This window comes from Ostrea edulis, chromosome 3 (assembly GCF_947568905.1).
Source record: "Ostrea edulis chromosome 3, xbOstEdul1.1, whole genome shotgun sequence".
NCBI classification, from domain to species: Eukaryota; Metazoa; Mollusca; class Bivalvia; order Ostreida; family Ostreidae; genus Ostrea; species Ostrea edulis.
In genome coordinates, this window is record NC_079166.1 from 39,081,188 (window position 1) to 39,098,970 (window position 17,783).

At 35.5% G+C, this 17,783-nt stretch overlaps 2 protein-coding genes across 2 annotated transcripts in view; one reads left to right on the forward strand and one right to left on the reverse strand.

Moving 5' to 3' along the window:
• Nucleotides 1–2,833: 2,833 nt before the first annotated feature.
• LOC125673089 (kynurenine formamidase-like) lies at nucleotides 2,834–16,700 on the reverse strand. The gene is made up of 11 exons (XM_048909355.2): nucleotides 16,413–16,700; nucleotides 14,731–14,821; nucleotides 11,557–11,664; nucleotides 11,136–11,184; nucleotides 10,303–10,388; nucleotides 9,835–9,913; nucleotides 8,990–9,093; nucleotides 5,553–5,631; nucleotides 4,150–4,285; nucleotides 3,394–3,498; nucleotides 2,834–3,010 (listed from the first exon to the last, which is right to left on the reverse strand). The coding sequence occupies exons 1-11, from the start codon at nucleotides 16,470–16,472 to the stop codon at nucleotides 2,942–2,944; spliced, it is 966 nt and encodes a 321-aa protein (XP_048765312.2). The 5' UTR covers nucleotides 16,473–16,700; the 3' UTR covers nucleotides 2,834–2,941.
• LOC125673088 (coiled-coil alpha-helical rod protein 1-like) overlaps nucleotides 16,697–17,783 on the forward strand; it is a 40,689-nt gene continuing 39,602 nt past the window's right edge. Inside the window, exon 1 of the mRNA XM_048909354.2 lies at nucleotides 16,697–16,785. Within this exon, the coding sequence (XP_048765311.2) occupies nucleotides 16,734–16,785 (52 nt within the window). The 5' untranslated portion in view covers nucleotides 16,697–16,733. The remainder of the gene's footprint in view (nucleotides 16,786–17,783) is intronic.

A 17,783-nucleotide genomic window follows, 5' to 3' on the forward strand; every position in this document is an offset into this window, starting at 1 on the left:
TCTGGAATGGCACGTAAAACAGCATTATGTATCCTTATGAGCATAGATCACAGGCTAACAACACATTCCTTAGAAAGATAGTATTCCAAAGAATGTTATTTCACGCCACCATTAGAGCGTGGGGATGGTATGTTAGAAACCTGGAAGGACAGTACCGAGAGGAACATATTGCAAACACACAACGGCTTTGATATACCCAAATTCTTCTAAATGAAATTACGATGATGTAACTATTTCACAACGCTTTAGAATCCGCAATGAGGTTGTGAATGGTATTTTTTGAGCTTGATAAGTATTCAATGAGTATTCTTTGCCAATGAGGTGTCCTCCAGACAAGCGCCATAGACCTTGCCTTTGAAGTATATGCTGTGTGCGTTTCACTCTGTTGTTAAATCTAAGGCAAGTATCTAAGACCTTGCATCTAATTTTGCAGAAAAGCACATGTATTTTAAATCCTATCGTTGCTCACGTGTGATGTTGGCATGCGATTCCTATACTAAGAATTATAATATGGGATTGTCTAAATCTAGATTTATCAGTTGTCTCAAAAAGTGGACGCATTTAAGTTAAGTGTGGCCACGTTGTGGTGACGCATGACGCATCGGAATCAGGTGAAGAAAGAGAAGGTTCAGTTGCTAGGTAGCAGTATTTTGATATTCCACAAAGCGCCATTTTACGCATTCAGAACCAAAATTCGTCATATGACATCCCACAATCTGACAGACCTGTGTGACGACATCAAGCAGATTTTACGTCATTGCCGTAACAACATCGGATATCCTTTCACATAGTCTAGGATCCGACAGTTCAGAACCGAGACCAGGGTACAGAAAGGAACCAAAAGACCCGAAAAGGTCATCAGTTGGACTCTGTAATCCCACAAAATGTGGACTCCAGCCGTCCTAAGTTCATACAGTATGACCACTTGTCTGGTTAACAGTTTGGGTTAACGATGAGACATGGATTTTGGGTCAGGGTTTGTAGGTGTTGAAATAAATGTACACAGCACAAAACCACAAATACAGTAGTCGGATGTTAAGTGTTGATTTTGAAACTGTTTCCATACTTGTATAAAGTCATGGATGAGTGGTCTTGATAGTCTATACCAAAATCAAAAGCATCATCACCAAAACAATCAAGAGAATAACCATTGTCCTTCAACACTATCATGTCTAAACAGTCTAATACGGCAATTTGTATTGTCCTGCAACACTATCATGTCTAAACAGTCTAATACGGCGATTTTGTATTGCCCTTCCACACTATCATGTCTAAACGGTCTAATACGGCAATTTGTATTGTCCTGCAACACTATCATGTCTAAACAGTCTAATACGGCGATTTTGTATTGCCCTTCCACACTATCATGTCTAAACGGTCTAATACGGCAATTATGTATTGTCCACTATCTAATACGGCAATTTGTATTGCCCCTCAACACTATCATGTCTAAACAGTCTAATACGGCAATTTGTATTGCCCCTCAACACTATCATGTCTAAACAGTCTAATACGGCAATTTGTATTGTCCTGCAACACTATCATGTCTAAACAGTCTAATACGGCAATTTGTATTGCCCCTCAACACTATCATGTCTAAACAGTCTAATACGGCAATTTGTATTGTCCTGCAACACTATCATGTCTAAACAGTCTAATATGGCAATTTGTATTGTCCTGCAACACTATCATGTCTAAACAGTCTAATACGGCAATTTTGTCCAGCCACAAGCAACATGGGGACAGTAAGGTTTTCCTTACATCAACTTAGGATGCCTAATCTGCTTCAAATTTGATGCACCTCGACACATGTGCCTGTCCACTCCTGACATCACAAAACATTTGGGATTGTGTGTACTGTACCTTTTAACTTGGTTGCTAACTTTAAACAAAAAGAACTCATTCAGTTTTGCCTGAAAAACTGTCCTTACAAGTACACAAAGCAAGCTTCCTTGTGATATATTTATTTTACGCTCCATTTGAGAATTTTTCACTCATAAGTGATAACACCATTTGTATGTGAAGAATAACAAATGATGATCTATGCATGGCATTTAAGGCCGTCAACTTGAGAGTTTTTTACTGTGTCAATGCCTACCATGACAAGGGACCTTCGTTTTTAAGGTCATATCCGAAAGATCCACAACTTTCTCTTCTAGTGCTTGGTGAAGCCATCTTTGGTTTGAGGCAGGGAGGGGATCATGAATGAAAAACCTGGGATATCCTGTTTGTGAAAGGAGCACCTTAACCAATGTGCTGTTGCAATTGGTTCGGTTGACAATAGATAAATTTCGAACTAGTAAATAAATTTTGACCAAAAAAATTAGGGAGTAAATGCCAGGTTCGTTCACCAAGTGCATATTAGCATTAAAAGTGCAAGTCTTTTGGATTTGAAGGACCAAACATTGGTCAAAATTTGTGACACTTTACTTCTGAGGATATATATGGTGACATCCTTGTGAGTGAAAAATTGTCAGTTGGGACTAGAATAATAAACACACACAGACACATGCACGTACAATGTCATATAAAACACTGAAAATCTACAACAATCTTAGGATCTACATATAAAGCACTGGAATGACTCAGTGACACAATGAAAATGATCAAATCTATATCGATAAAGCAGTTGAAGTCCATAATGCTTTATTCCCCCCCCCCCTTCCAAAAAAAATCCACAGAGAAGCCTAAAGGCAAAACATCATAGATTAAAAAAGTGACATCATAAACTGCTTTTTATCAATCTACATGTTTCTATCTACCTATTATTCCAAGAAAAATCACAGTGGTTGGTATTGTATATCTAAAATTAAAAGAAATGAAAACACGGAGATCAAGTAAAATATTTTATTTATTTTTGGCTTGTTCAATATGTTTACTCAGGAGGAAATTAGGACACATCCTATTTGTCCAATGAACATATCCTATTCACCACAGTGATCTACACAGCTGTTTTTCCCAAACGGCTCTCAATATTTCCAATATTCAAATTCATCATCTCAATTGCCATCTACAAGTGATGAAAAATATGACACATGAAAGATCTGCATTAGACTTCACTGCCTTCGTGTACCAGTAGATATGTACAGGTAAAAAATATTGACCTGATTTCAGATAAATTGAAAACCTTGAAAACTTTTAAAAAGGAACATCATCTGAACGAAACATTAAAAACTGAATTGGACATCTTACGAAACTGTACCGGCTTTTCCATGGTAATATTGTATACACTGTACTTTAATTATTTTCCAGTTTCGTGTGATCTTCTTGGAGATAATAGATAGTCTGCTTAATGGTAATTAAGTCAGCCAAGATGCAGTGCAATTAAGCCTGTGAAATGGATCTGTGGGCATCGTATATCAGAGTGATTAAATTTCAATATTTCTGCATTACCTGCGTTAACTGAAAATCCTCATAAAGCAGTTTCTCCACTTCACCAAAGTGATCTACCCCTGGAACAAGCACACTTTCTGTGTTGGTTCCCGCATCCTTCAGAACCTGATCACAAAAATGATAGAGATATCACTTAAGTTAATTTCCATGTACATTTCGTTAACTATAAACTGTCATTGTAAAGCTAGTTAGATATACAGAAACAGAAAGTTACATTGACATAAGCTGTGAACATTGATAATGCAGAATGTATTGGTAAGACGAAATCAAACCAGAAATAAAAGATGTCATGGCGAAGGTTCTTAGTTCTCCAGAAGTTGTGGAGATTATTTATAAATTGACTTTGTAAGAGTTGGAGATTATTTTTTTGGACTGATTAAATGGCTTTCTACAATACATGTATAAAGCAATGGATTTGAATACATTTACACCCAGTCTGTATGTAACAGATTCCCAAGCATTCAAACAGTAAACATATCATACATGTATTTAGTGTGTATGATATTTAGCAGAAAAAAGATTTTCTGTGATTTAGCATGGATCTGATTTGAATAGCACTTTTCCATTCAAAGTTATAAACTGAAATATTTGCAAACATTTTCTTGTAGCTATTTTAATAGCTAACTTTCTCTTCTGCCAAAGACACTAATTAAAAAAGAATATAGTAGTCTAATATGAGTACATTAAATGGCAGTAATTTACCAAAAGCTTGGAATTTTGTGTAATCTCAACAAATGATATTATGAATTGGTATACCTGGAATGTTTGCTGTGTTTGTTTGTGGAACTCTGGAGGGTCATCCTCTGCCACTATCAGTAGGATCTTACGGTGTTTACTGTGACTTATGATGTCGTTCATTATTCGTAGCGGGCTATTCTCCCATGCAGACACCCTAACATAATTTTAAATACAGACTTTCAGTTTTCCTTCACTTGCTATACGTACTACATGTACTTTCAGTTTTCCTTCACTTGCTATACGTACTTCATGTACTTTCAGTTTTCCTTCACTTGCTATACGTACTACATGTACTTTCAGTTTTCCTTCACTTGCTATACGTACTTCATGTACTTTCAGTTTTCCTTCACTTGCTATACGTACTACATTTACTTGCTTTATTACACAAGTTGTGTTTGTGTGATCTAGATTTCGGAATTCAACAAGATGTGTTTGTGAAACAGTGATGCCCCCAAATAGCAGAAAAGTAATTATAGTACTCCAAAAAGGTTTTGTCACAAGGAATACACCTGGGAAATATGAAAGCCCTATCACTACCCATTCAACATCTTCGCTTGGCCTGCGAAGATGCCCATTCAAAAGTTATGGCCAAAGTTATTTTTTTTTCAAAAGTAGGTCAAACTCCAAGATGAAGGTCATGACGTCAAATATTTTAGTACAAAAAGATAGCTCTTGTAATAAAATATTTTGATACTATAGGAAAAGTCTTACCAATTGAGATATACATGTACATGTGAAATATGAAAACTCTATAACTAAACATTCAAAAGTTATGGCCTAGATTAAAGTTTTTCAAAAGTAGGTAAAACTCCAAGTTCATGTGGTAAAAAATTGTATTACTTAAAGAAAGGTCTTGTCACAAGGAATACACATGTGAAATATGAAAGCCTTATCACTAACCATTCAAAATTTTAAGGCCAAGGTTAAAGTTTGTCAAAAGTATGTCAAACTCCAAGGTAAAGGTCACAGGGCCAAACATTTTGGAACCAAAAGAAAGACCTTGTCACAAGGAATACACATGAAAATGAAATCCCTAGCACTAACTGTTCAAACGTTATGGCCAAGGTTAAAGTTTTTGCAAACAAATAGACAGACAGAGAGACCAAAATCTATATGTCCCAGAATCTCCGATTACAGGAGCATCAAAACATGCTTAGAATGTGCAAATGAAACGATTCTTAGGTTCTATTCAATTTGATTTTACTACAAAAATCAAAGTACTGTAACAGTAGATCAAGCAATTTTTTTTATCTTTATTATTCAAAACATGTATAAAACAATTAACTGTTTGAATAGTGATATGTATAAAAGAATAATCTGTATAGTAATATGTACAAGTATAAAAGAATCAGATGCCTGTATAGTGATACATATAAAAGAATAATCTGCCTGTATATTTTAAACAGGTACAATGTACATACTCTGTCATCTTCAGTGGGTCGTTGATACTGCTCAGTACTAGAGGTCGTAGGTCGAATACACCACTCATAAGTAGAGCACCTGTTAAATGATAATCAATTGCAGGAAATTGTCAGAAAAATCCTTAATACCTTTAGAGATCTTTGATTACTTAAATCTTAAGATTTATCTACAGTGCAGATGTTTTAAAAAAGTGTAGGTTTATAAAATAATCCAAATGCAAACATATCCTGAAAATCTTATTTGTTGATGAAAAATATTTCAAAAGTTAGCTGGATTTGAAATTTAGACTTAAGTCTATTCTCAGTTTATAGTCTTGAGGCCCAGTCTAAGTTTATACTCTCAACCAATCCCCTGGATCAGCCCTATCAGTGTTTAGAAAGGTGAGTAAATTAGCCAATGGGCAATTTTCACTGTTCATTACCTTGTGACCTAATCAGAATAGTTCTATCATCTTTAGGCTAGAAGTAAACAACAACATATCTATGATGTCATAGCCTAATGTAAATGGCTTTAATTTCATGGGGCTAAAATTTTGCAATAGTTATCTTTCGATATTTCCCAATAGTTTAAATTTCATGGACAAACTCCTTCAAATACTTTGTATGCTTACAAGAATTACCCCCAGTATCTCATATAAAACATGATGGTACATTTGCCACAATTCTTGATAATAAGAGTTTCCCCTTTATTAAATGAAAATATATACTACCACTTGTAGTTATGAGTTATGTTTATTTGTGAATCACAGAGTCCATGAATATAAAAAAACAAACTGACATGTTTAGCATTTAAATATGTATACATGAACACTGGGACGATTTACTCCATATATACATACCTCCATCTTATATTCAACAAAATTTTAAGTAGTCGGTATAAAGTAATGTACTAAATAAATTGAAGTAGAATCACTACATTTAGATGAAGTCAATATACTCCCAAATACTTTGGTACATGTACATCGTGAAGGTTTTATTTTAGCGATCTTTAATATAATCATGCACACAGCAAAAATAAAACCTAAGTGAATATTTTCCTTTACAGTATTATAACACATTACACAGATATGCAAGGAAAAATGAAGTGTCAATTTAGGTAATGAGGTTAACAACATTGAAACAATATTTCAAGTGGCTATCATATTTTATAAAGAACGGTTTCTCTAATGGTGAGATCATTAATATTCACAGACTGACCTTACTGTTTTTTTGCTTCCCAATTTTAACTAGGCTGAGAGTGACCAATGTAAATAATGTGGCTTTTGACTTGGTTTTTTGTTTGATCGTTTGTTTCACGTCCACTCGAGAATTTTTCACTCATACTGAGACGTCACCAGCTGTAGGTGAAGTAACACAAATTTAGACTCCTGCTTAGTGCTTACAGCCATAGCAATAAGGGCTCTTTAACAATGCCTGTCGCAACACAGGACTTCCATTTGTAAAGTGATATCCACAAAACCCATGATTCTCACTGAGTGTTTGGCGAAGGAGCAATCACTACCTATATTTACGTCTTAGGTTTTGACGCAGCCATGACACGAGCGGGGTTTGAACTCATGACCTCCCAGTTATGAAGCGAACGCTCTACCACTGAGCTACTGCGACTGTTGACTTGGTACATGCAGATTTTTTAATGCTTTATTTGATTGGTGTTTTGGTATCTATATACTGCATACATCAAAGAAATTAATAAGGCTGATAAAGAGGATCTGTAGAGGTTAAACCTAGATCAAGACTCTAATATGTGATAATGCACACTTTTACAAACAATCACCTTTTTAATTGATGGTGTTGATATCTTAATCACTACCACATGAAAAATTAAACACTGTAATTCCACAACCAAAATATTCTAAATACAAATGTGCAAGGAGATGAAGGAGAGATGTTTCCAAAGGAAACTCCACTTTTAGGTTAGGAGTGGGGTCTATGAGAGAAATGATAACTAATCATGTGAAAGTACCTGAATGTTGGTGTAGTATTATCGTAATTACTTTTACTGGAAATATTCACCTTTGAAAATAATCTTTGTTCATGCAAGGTCAAACCCCACAATCTTGCCATGAGCATTCCAACAAATATGAGTATTTAATGCCTATACATCACTAATTTATAGCCCAAACAAGTATCTAAACTTTTTAAACATACAGTGTCCTTGACTTTGGGTAATGACCTTAGTACAAGACTACAAGGTCATATCATATCATGTAGCCATAATCATTCCTTGTATCAACTATAAGCATCCAATGTCTATTATTGGACAATTATTTTAAGTGACCTTGACCTTAGCCAAAGGACCTCGGTTTATGGTAACTACTACTCTTGTTTTCCCCAGACTCTCACGACTTTGCACGAGAGAGAGAGGTGCTCGTGCAAAGTCTCAAGAGCGAGAGTCTGGGGAAAGCGAGACGAGGTAACTACACATATGTAGCCACAAGCAATCTGTGCACCAACAATCAATAACAATATAGTTAAGAAGAAAATATTCAATATTTTTTCACTGGTGTACATCTTTAACCATATTACCCTTGTGTAAGGTCATTGCATACCATTTTGTCATAGAAAATCTTCATATGCTAAGTATGGTCTCTAATACATCTCCATACTTAGTTTCAGCTTAAATAAGAATTTCTTACGCTGTTTACTTTTGGCCTAATGACCTTGGTACAAGGTCACTACATATCACATATATATGATAAACTTTAAAAAATAAAAATAGTTTAAATATACATGTACATGCAGTTCTGGACTGCCGGTGAAGTCAAGGACACGTTTCTATATAAGTTACATGTAGATTTAGTCATCGTATAATACTTTACATGTAAATAATAATCAATAATTTAAAGGTGTTCAAAGTTGTTGAAGCAATACTCTGCATTTGATGCTTTTCAAATGTAATTAGATATGGACAAATTTTCGTACAGACGCGAATACATATAACATATGAAACGTGTATGAAAAAAATCGACAAAATTTTTCAGATTTCGAAGCTCAATCTCACCGATCCTGTTCAGAACTTCACTGTATGTATGAGTGGGTGCAGTTACTTATTGCAGCTTCAGTAATGCAGCAAGTGCAAAGGACAATCTATAATGAGGGCTTTATCTTCCACTAAATTGATATTCATGCTTTTGTATAAAAACTAAATGTGCTAGAATCCTCTTACAACCCAGTTGTTATTCTCATTTTGATGAAAATCTGAAATTACAGTATTATTATATAAAAATGACATTTCACTGCCATTTATAGTATTTTGACACAAAATGGCTATATTTCAGTTTTTCTCCTACTGAACATTAAGCACATGTGGGTTTGGACAAACTTTATAACATAGATCTATCTTTCTAGCTACACAAATTGTGTTTGTCCAAAGTTGTGATCCTGAAAGAAAAAAACTTTCACCAAGTTTTTCACTTTATTTCCTTGTAGAGCCATACCTTTAATGATGGAATCTGTAGCCATGCATTCTGACATCCAGTCCACAGACAGCAAAATGGCTGCCAACTGTCCTCCAGCTGAGTGGCCGCATACATACACACCGCTACAGAAACAAATGATTAATTTTACTGTATTTGCTATAGAAGAAGAAGAAATATTATTCCCTTGCATCTTTTTCTGTTTTCCAACTTAAATCAGCAGAGAAATAAAGGTACACAAAACGAGCAGGGGTGAAACAGTTCATCACGTGACTTAAATTACCCGATCATATGACAAACTGTTTTACTGTGCAATCATCATTGTTTATGGGGGATTGATGTTCGTGGATTTCCTGGGTCACACTAGCTTGCCCTCGAACATTTTTTAAACCAAGTAGAGTTATCTCTCCTAGTGACATTGTATCACTTACCCACGAAATTATGTCCCCGCAAACCGGCAAAATTTTGCTTACCCACGAACATTGGCTTCCACGAATTCATGATTCCACAGTAGCAGATTGATAATAAAACAAATATTTCATGCCTATATTCGGGGAAACAGTCAAAACTATTGCCCCTCGGTAGTGGCTAAGACACGAGAAACTGTTGTCCTCGCCCTACAGCCTCGGACAACAGTTTTCCGGGTCATCGCCACTTCCTCGGTGTAATAGTTTTGACTGTTTCCCGGAGTATAGGCATGATATAATTGTATAATGTTACTCTGATATCCAAGACTACATAATACTGTATACTGTGAAGGGAAATAACTCTGCTATTTTAGAATTATTCATTTGTTCTGAAATGTACCAAGCTTGACCTGATCTGATATTGCAGTTGAAATGAAAACTGTTCCCAGTAGTACACACCTTGACCCTCGTCGCTTGGCCAGATTTATGATGTATCTCATGCCTTGCTTTACTTCAGAAACAATGGTTTCCATGTTTGCTGAATGGAAGAATTTTTACAAATAAGAATTGGTACAATAATGTAGAATACTGTACATAAAATGTAAAACCAGTCATGAAATATTTAATATACTAAGAGAAGACGCTCTAAATTAAGGACAATGTCCTAAATACTTGACTATCAGGATGTGATATATATATTTCATATATTAAAAGAACTTCAAATAGTGGATTATTAAATCTGGTTATAATGGTGTATGGAAAAGTTAACTGATTTTTCTCATAAAAAGTTTGAAATCTTAGTGCTCATTTGTCAGTGGAATTTCATTTTTTCAAAATCATGTCCCTATGGATGGAAATGTTGGTCTTTTAAGTTTAGACAAAAATGATCTCCATTAAACTGTCCAATATAAATGTACATGTCTGTACCTTTGGGGGCGAGAGTGTACTCCAGCACAACGGTTACAGCCCCTGCCTTGGTCAGGGGCAGGGCCACGTAACTGTAATGGTCCTTACTGCATTAAAAAAAAAATCATTACATTTTGTACTTAGCTGCATCTGCGGTGATGTTATATGTTGATGGTGCAGCAGTGCGTTTATATCTTTCCTCAGTCAAAGCCGTCTGCTAATCATGTGCATTACTATGAGGAAACGTAGATAGTGGCATCACATCAAAGTATGATTGTACATGTTACATGATGTAGAGTCAAGCCAAGTCTCACATGCAATTGAAACAGAAGTTTAAATATTCAGGTTGAAATTCCAGAAAAGTTTGTGATAAACACACACATGTATGTAATATATTTGAAAGACATGCATCCCATATTCCAAGACATTATAATTTTGTATCAATCATTTTACTTCTGCAGGGTATGATGGGTAAATAGATTTCGAACACAAGCACATGGTGTAAGCAAATGCTTCTTGATCAATGCATAGCTGAACATTTGAATATCCTCTGTCACATACATGTGTTAACCAGCAGAGTTTGCTTAATGAGCAGCCCCTTTTAGCCGTCTGCTGTGCACTTCATAGCTAAAACACTAACAGACAGAAAAATACAATGCACACAATTTCAAAGAGTGTAAGCCAAAGTTGCTAATCTTTTGCATATATATTTAACTTTCTCTATTCCTTTTGAATGTCCTGACCATACATGATGCATTCTTCACAAATTGGAAAATATAAAATGAACAGTGATCTCATGATATCATTAATATGTCATTTGAATTTGAAAGGAATGTTAACCACCATTGCCTAACCTCATGTCTTGCCAGTACCCCCCATGAATAAACACAAAGATGGGAGCCTCTGAAGTAAAAGAACAAAATAACATAGTGTTACATGAGGAAATCTGGCAAACAATACAGCTTTGATTATTTTTAACATAACAAAATGTACAGAAGAATATACCTAAAATATTTACATGGTTTGGAAAATTAGGAGTACGTTTAAAATGAGTTTCAAAGATAATAGTTATAAATGTATTGTCAAACAGAGATATACTGTAAACAGGATAATTTAAATGCTAGTACTACAATGTACTATTTTAATTCCAGGAGAATTTAAATGCTAGTACTACAATGTACTATTTTAATTCCAGGAGAATTTAAATGCTAGTACTACAATGCACTATTTTAATTCCAGGAGAATCCTGAGGTGATGCTCCTATCTACATCTTACCACCAGGGAGAACATTAGCGCCAAATATGTCCATCTTCTGCCCGTCGGCCATTCCATACGAAATGTTTAATTCACAGTCATCAATGGTCTCTCTAACTTTTCTACTTTCTTCAATGAAAAATATTAATCAGTACTAATTTCATGGCTGCCAATTCAACACCCCTCCCTCCCCTACCTGATCACCAGCAATCAAATCTGTCCGAACATCAAATATTTTGGCATCTTTTATCAGCTGATTTAGATGAAATCGTATGATATATTGTCATTTTCAGAACAGAATTTAATCACAGTTATCTTTGCACTAGACCTGCCTTTAAATTGTCCAGACACAAAATTTATGTCTTTGTATTCTAGAGGCCCATGGGCCACATCGCTCTTCTAAGTACCAGTTCCCAATTGTAACATTTTGAAAATATTCAATATTTAGCCCTCAATTTTTGCAATATTTTCCAAATCAAAAGAGCCATCTGACATACCATATATACTTGCCTATAGGTCGGTTCGCCTGTAAGTCAGTTGTATATTTTGTAGCCTATTTTGGAGGGATTTGCCATTGACCCGCTTATAAGTCGGTATAACTTTTTTCAAGAATCGGTTGACAATTTCAAATCAATGCTCTAACGTTTTCAACCCTGTTTCAAATAATATTTTTGTGAAATGTGCTGATATATATTCATTTTCTCAACAAATCAATTTCAATAATATAAAATAATTAAAATATTTAAATACTTGTACTTTATGTATATAATCCTAGAATACATGAATAATATAATATGTCCAGTCAATGTTAATCACGGTAATCGTTGGAGTACGAAGTTGTTTGAAAAATACTATATATTACGCTGTTCAGAGAAATGCTAATCTTTATAGGACTCGCCTATAAGTTGGATGTAGAATTTTGGACCAATTATTAACTCCCAAAAATCTGACTTATAGGCGAGTGTATATTGTAGCTGAACAAATCTGCTTGACAAAGTGAAAATTCCTTTCAACTCATTTCACAATTTAGGAACTTTTTGTTAAAAAAAACCCCAAAATTTATCACTTGTTTTCATACATGTACAATCCAACATGAAATGGAGCTATTTTGAACCTCATCTGTTTCAAACGGCAACAATCTGTTTAAAGTCGGATTCCTTAATAAAACATTCATACAATATATCTAAGAAATGAATTTCATTGTTGAAAATACACGAGAGTACAATCTGCGATGCTTTAAGTAGGGTTTCATGAAAAGTATGCTAGAGTAAAGCATTATACAGTTCATATCCTAAAGTATTTTTAAAAATGAAATTTATTTTCATATTTACATTCTAATTTCAATTCTGTCAGAATTCCCTGCCGTTAAAATAGATGTACTATAATTACCAAGAATCAACTGCAGTACACTCATGAGGAAATGGCCATCATTTCAATTTGTAAAGATATCAATTTTGAAAGGCAAAAACACTGGAAATTTAAAATGTAACTTTGTAAAGTTTGTGTCGCCATTGTAACCACTTTCTGGATAACAGGGGCTACAGTTTGTACAAATATGAAACATTGAACATTCCATTAGCATGTTTCAATATATGTTTATAACACATTTAACAAGAACCATTCTGTGGCATGGATTTTACATAAAATTAGCATGTTTCCATATCTATATTTATGATCTACTAAAATACTTTGAAATTTAAAAAAAACAAGAAGTACTGTGAACAATGCTCACTAAGAATACCCCCTGCTTACCCCAATCTACCAAAGGGTGGTGGTAATAGGTATAAACTACCTCTTTTCTGAGTGTAAAAAACAAATGGCATGACAAACCTTGGGTATTCTCGTTTGTAGGGAGAAATGGATAGGAGATGAAATTATATGTGCATTTTATTATGATCTTTGCTTTGAAGGGGGACCTTTTTTGAAGGATATGTAACACATCCCACTGGATGGCAAGTGAACAGGTTAATAAAATATAGGAGATTCAATGTATGCAACTGACAAATACAAAGTTGTTGAAGTTAATTCTAGTGAAGGATTACATACCAAAGTAAGTATAATTTACATCAACTGCTTCCATGGGATGGTTGTATCTAGGAACACAGCATCTCCATGCGATGAAAAAAGCCGTTAATGAATTTAAATGGAAACCATATTGCTACTTCGATGTCCAGTGTGTGTGACCTTTGACCTTTTGACCCCAAAATCGATAGGGAACATCTTCATCCCATGGGTAGTCCATGTATGATATGGTGACTGTAGGTGGAAAGGATAATGCTTTAGAGCCCGGAAACCATATTGCTACTTCAATGTCCAGTGCGCTTGACCTTTGACCTTTTGATCCCAAAATCAATAGGGAACATCTTCATCCCATGGGTAGTCCATATGTATGATATGGTGACTGTAGGTGGAAAGGATAAAGCTTTAGAGCCCGGAAACCATATTGCTACTTCGATGTCCAGTGCATTTGACCTTTGACCTTTTGACCCCAAAATCTATAGGGAACATCTTCATCCCATGGGTAGTCCATATATATAATATGGTGATGGTAGGTGGAAAGGATAATGCTTTAGAGCCTGGAAACCATTGCGTCTACAGACGGACGGACGGACGGACAGACAGACAGACAGACGGACAACCCGATTCCATTATACCCCCCCCCCCCAACTTGTTGCGGGGGGTATAAAAATTTTAATGTAACACTTTTGGTCCCCCATTGCATCCTCTTCCTAGATTCCAGAAATAATGCTTTGAACAAACTTGATTCTACCAAATGTAAGAAAGCTTTAAGCAAATTTTTTTTTATATTAAATACCAACAGAGATATCCAGCAAAAGAAGATCTTCAAAAGAAACGGAGAAACCTATTTTCTCTATTTTGCTATCATCTTTCCTTTGTGGTTATCAAATTTTTCTTCTTCAAAAGACACCACAGTATTTCCACTATATAATTATATTATTATTTCATTTTAAGGCCAACGCTAGTGATAGGATATTAACAGAGAGTTAATATCCTATCACTGAACAAATCACAAGAGGTTCGACACAACCTGAGCAAAAACAAGTATAACCGAATATAAAAACCAGTATACTGTATATTATATTAGTATAGATCATGTAATCCTGGTACAATACACCAATTTTTGCTCAAGATTATGATCAAACCCTATGGAACAAATGCTAAGAATGACCATACCTTCTGCAGTCCACTGAACGTGGTGATTAATGACGCTCTCGGGAGTCCCACATTTGGACCATACTGATGGACTGAGTTGATAATCCAGTTCCTGAATGCGATTGAAAATACCATGATGACAAAAACAGGAGAATGAGTAAGGGCATATAAAAAAAAGACAAAGAAGTATATCAAGTGCAAATTGGTAACATATAATATATTTTGATAATCATCAGAAATCCATTCATTTAAATTTATCAGTCTTGCTTTTCTTACATGCTCCAGGACACAAGTTTTAAATTTTTTTGCTGAAGTCATAAATGTGTATGACACATTGATAACCAATGGAAATATATATCAGGTATAATCAGAGAACATGCACCTGCAAAATATCAGCCCCCATCTTGCACAGAAATGCCCAATTCTAAAGGGGATTTTCTAGATTTATTTTGCCTCAGACATATTTTGACATGAACCTTGGAGGAATTATTGGTGTGCAGCCATGCAACCTAACAGCTCATTTATTCATATACTCATATGACATGTACATTGTAAGCCACTTTATTTTGAATCCTCTTGTAACAGACATGCTTCTGCAGAGGATAAAATCTGGGATCTCTGACACGACAGTTCAGTGCTCTGTATGTTAATACCAAACAAGCTAAAGGATTAACCCACCAGTCAAATACTTAGCAGGAAGGCCAAGTATCTAACACTATAATGAAACATTGCCCCCCAGAGAGAGAGAGAGAGAGAGAGAGAGAGAGAGAGAGAGAGAGAGAGAGAGAGAGAGAGAGAAGACACTGACACATTGCCCCCCAGAGAGAGAGAGAGGGAGAGAGAGAAAAAGAGACACTATGACACATCCCCCCAGAGAGAGAGAGAGAGTTCGAGAGAGAGAGAGTTCCAGTTCCAACTCTCCTGGTATGTTGGCCAGTGCCTGTCAGTGTGGGTCAAAGTTCTTAGGGCTATCACTCACAGCTGCCAGAAAATGCACTGTTTCCTATGTTCGTGCAAAATGTAAAGAAATACATAGATGTGCCTCTGTCAAGGTCAATCTGGGACCTCCGGCATGACAGCCCAGTGCTCTATACTGATTGAGCTATAGGGTTAACCCACTAACCAGAGCTAATAGGAAGGCCATGTACATGTATAACACTACAAAACTGCTACAGCAGAATTTCAAATTTTTTCCCTGTCAACTGAACCGTTCCAACTGAGCTAATAGGAAGGCTATGTACATAACACTACAACACTCCTTAGTCCTACATCACAATTTGAACTATAATGCAAATGATTGGTGCAGAGCTGGAGGGGAGAGGGTGTTACAGAGGTTGTAACCTCTTGACTTCGGTTAAACACTTCTAAACAAAAATAGTTATATCATGCATATGCTGTCTGCAATTCTGTTCTTTTGGATGGAAAAGGCACTGTCTAGGGTCACACTCTTCTTTCAAAATTTTCTGTCAGCTGAACCATTTTGACTGTTAATAATTTTCATTAACAAGTTGGCGCAGGGAAATATCGTAATATGATCAACCTGAAAACGTGATTAGACACACCATCTTAAAATCGAGCATTCGTGAGGCAAAAATAATAAAGTGTCCTTCAGTCCCACGAGCTACCCCAAGAGGAGACCAATGGTATATGTAGAACTTCTCTCCAATTAATTAGTATCTATACATGTATTATATATACTGTACCTCTCGATTCAGTTTTCTCCATGGCTCGCTTTCTAAGTTGGTGTTCTCCATCGTCATCATATGACTGTCACTTACTAAACGTACTGTCAACACTCAGCACGCGGTCAGTCGGTTCTCCTCAAGGTAACTACAAGCAAGATATCCATTCTCACTCTATGCCTAATAGTAATATGCATATGATCAAAGTCCTGGCATTTCTGGGAATGCAGTCATTACTCCTTTACTGTTAGTGATAGATTCAGCTTTCAAAACTTAAAGTGAAAGTAGAGTTGAAAAGGTAACGTAGGTTAGGGTACAAACTAAAGAGAACCAGCTAACAAAATGGCGTCAAAATTGAATCCTCCGTCTGACTTCGCTTCTGGAAAAAAGAAAGGTGCGTCTTATTTGATTTTCATGCTCATTTTCTGCAAACCGTTGAATATAACAAATCGTTTTTTCACATTTTGATATTTCTAATTGAAGGCAGAACGTCAGGTTTTGGAAATTAGCGTTAACATTTCGTCATGAATGAACTTGTTTTTGATGTGAATGCCAGAATTTCCTCAGTTTGTTTACCGTGTCAACGTGTCGAATTAGCTAGTTATTTCATTTGTTGAGTGATGTTTTAAACCTTGAACAATAGATAATTAAATGAATAAAAAGTGATAGTGAAATGGACAGCAGTTAGTTTTCTGGGTTTCTTTTGATCACCCACTGTCACTGTGACACATCTGTTATATGTGTATGTATGGAATGAGTTTATAAACGGTAGCCAGGGGTCCTGTGGTATCGCGGTAGTTATACATTTGTCGATGAAAAATTCCGCCTAACTAAACTATCTCAGAAAATAATATTATTCCAATTTCTCATTCGGTACAAAGTAGTCTAGGGCGCACGTCGCGTGGCTTGGCAGTGTTATGATATTGCCAAACTTAATGGTGTACTGTAATTCAACTATCATCAGGGTTCTCCATCATCTAAAATTTAACTGTGGAGGAAAGTGCATAGATTGGATTTTTTGTATTCACATTTTGTTGTGATCAACAAAATAAGAGTACTGAACATCACATACATTATTTAATTGTATAGAAACAATTACAAATACAATGCTTAGACTAGATTTCATATCCTTCCAAAATTGTGACAGCTTTTTCGAAAGGAAATTCTTTAAAGCCAGGCCCATGTGTAGAAACCAGCATGAGGCAGTTAAACACTTTGAAAATTGCTGAGGTTGACAATCCTACCAGAGGGTTAATTCTATATTAGCAAGACCTCTGTTTACTATATAAATAATCTATGCAGCTGCAAATATAGAGAGCAAATTTACAAGGAGTCATACAGTTAGATGCATCAATTCATCATAATATATACACATATATGAGGGTCAGTTAG

Bases quoted from the DNA above. Each gene is read 5' to 3' on its own strand.
- LOC125673089 (XM_048909355.2), bottom strand. From the start codon at position 16,472: ATGATGACGATGGAGAACACCAACTTAGAAAGCGAGCCATGGAGAAAA. The intron at 5,632-8,989 runs GTATGGCTCTAC...ATCATTTAACAG, and splicing joins TACAGATTCCATCATTAAAG to GTGCTCTACTTATGAGTGGT. The intron at 3,011-3,393 runs GTAATGCAGAAA...CATCACTTGTAG, and splicing joins AGGATTTTCAGTTAACGCAG to ATGGCAATTGAGATGATGAA.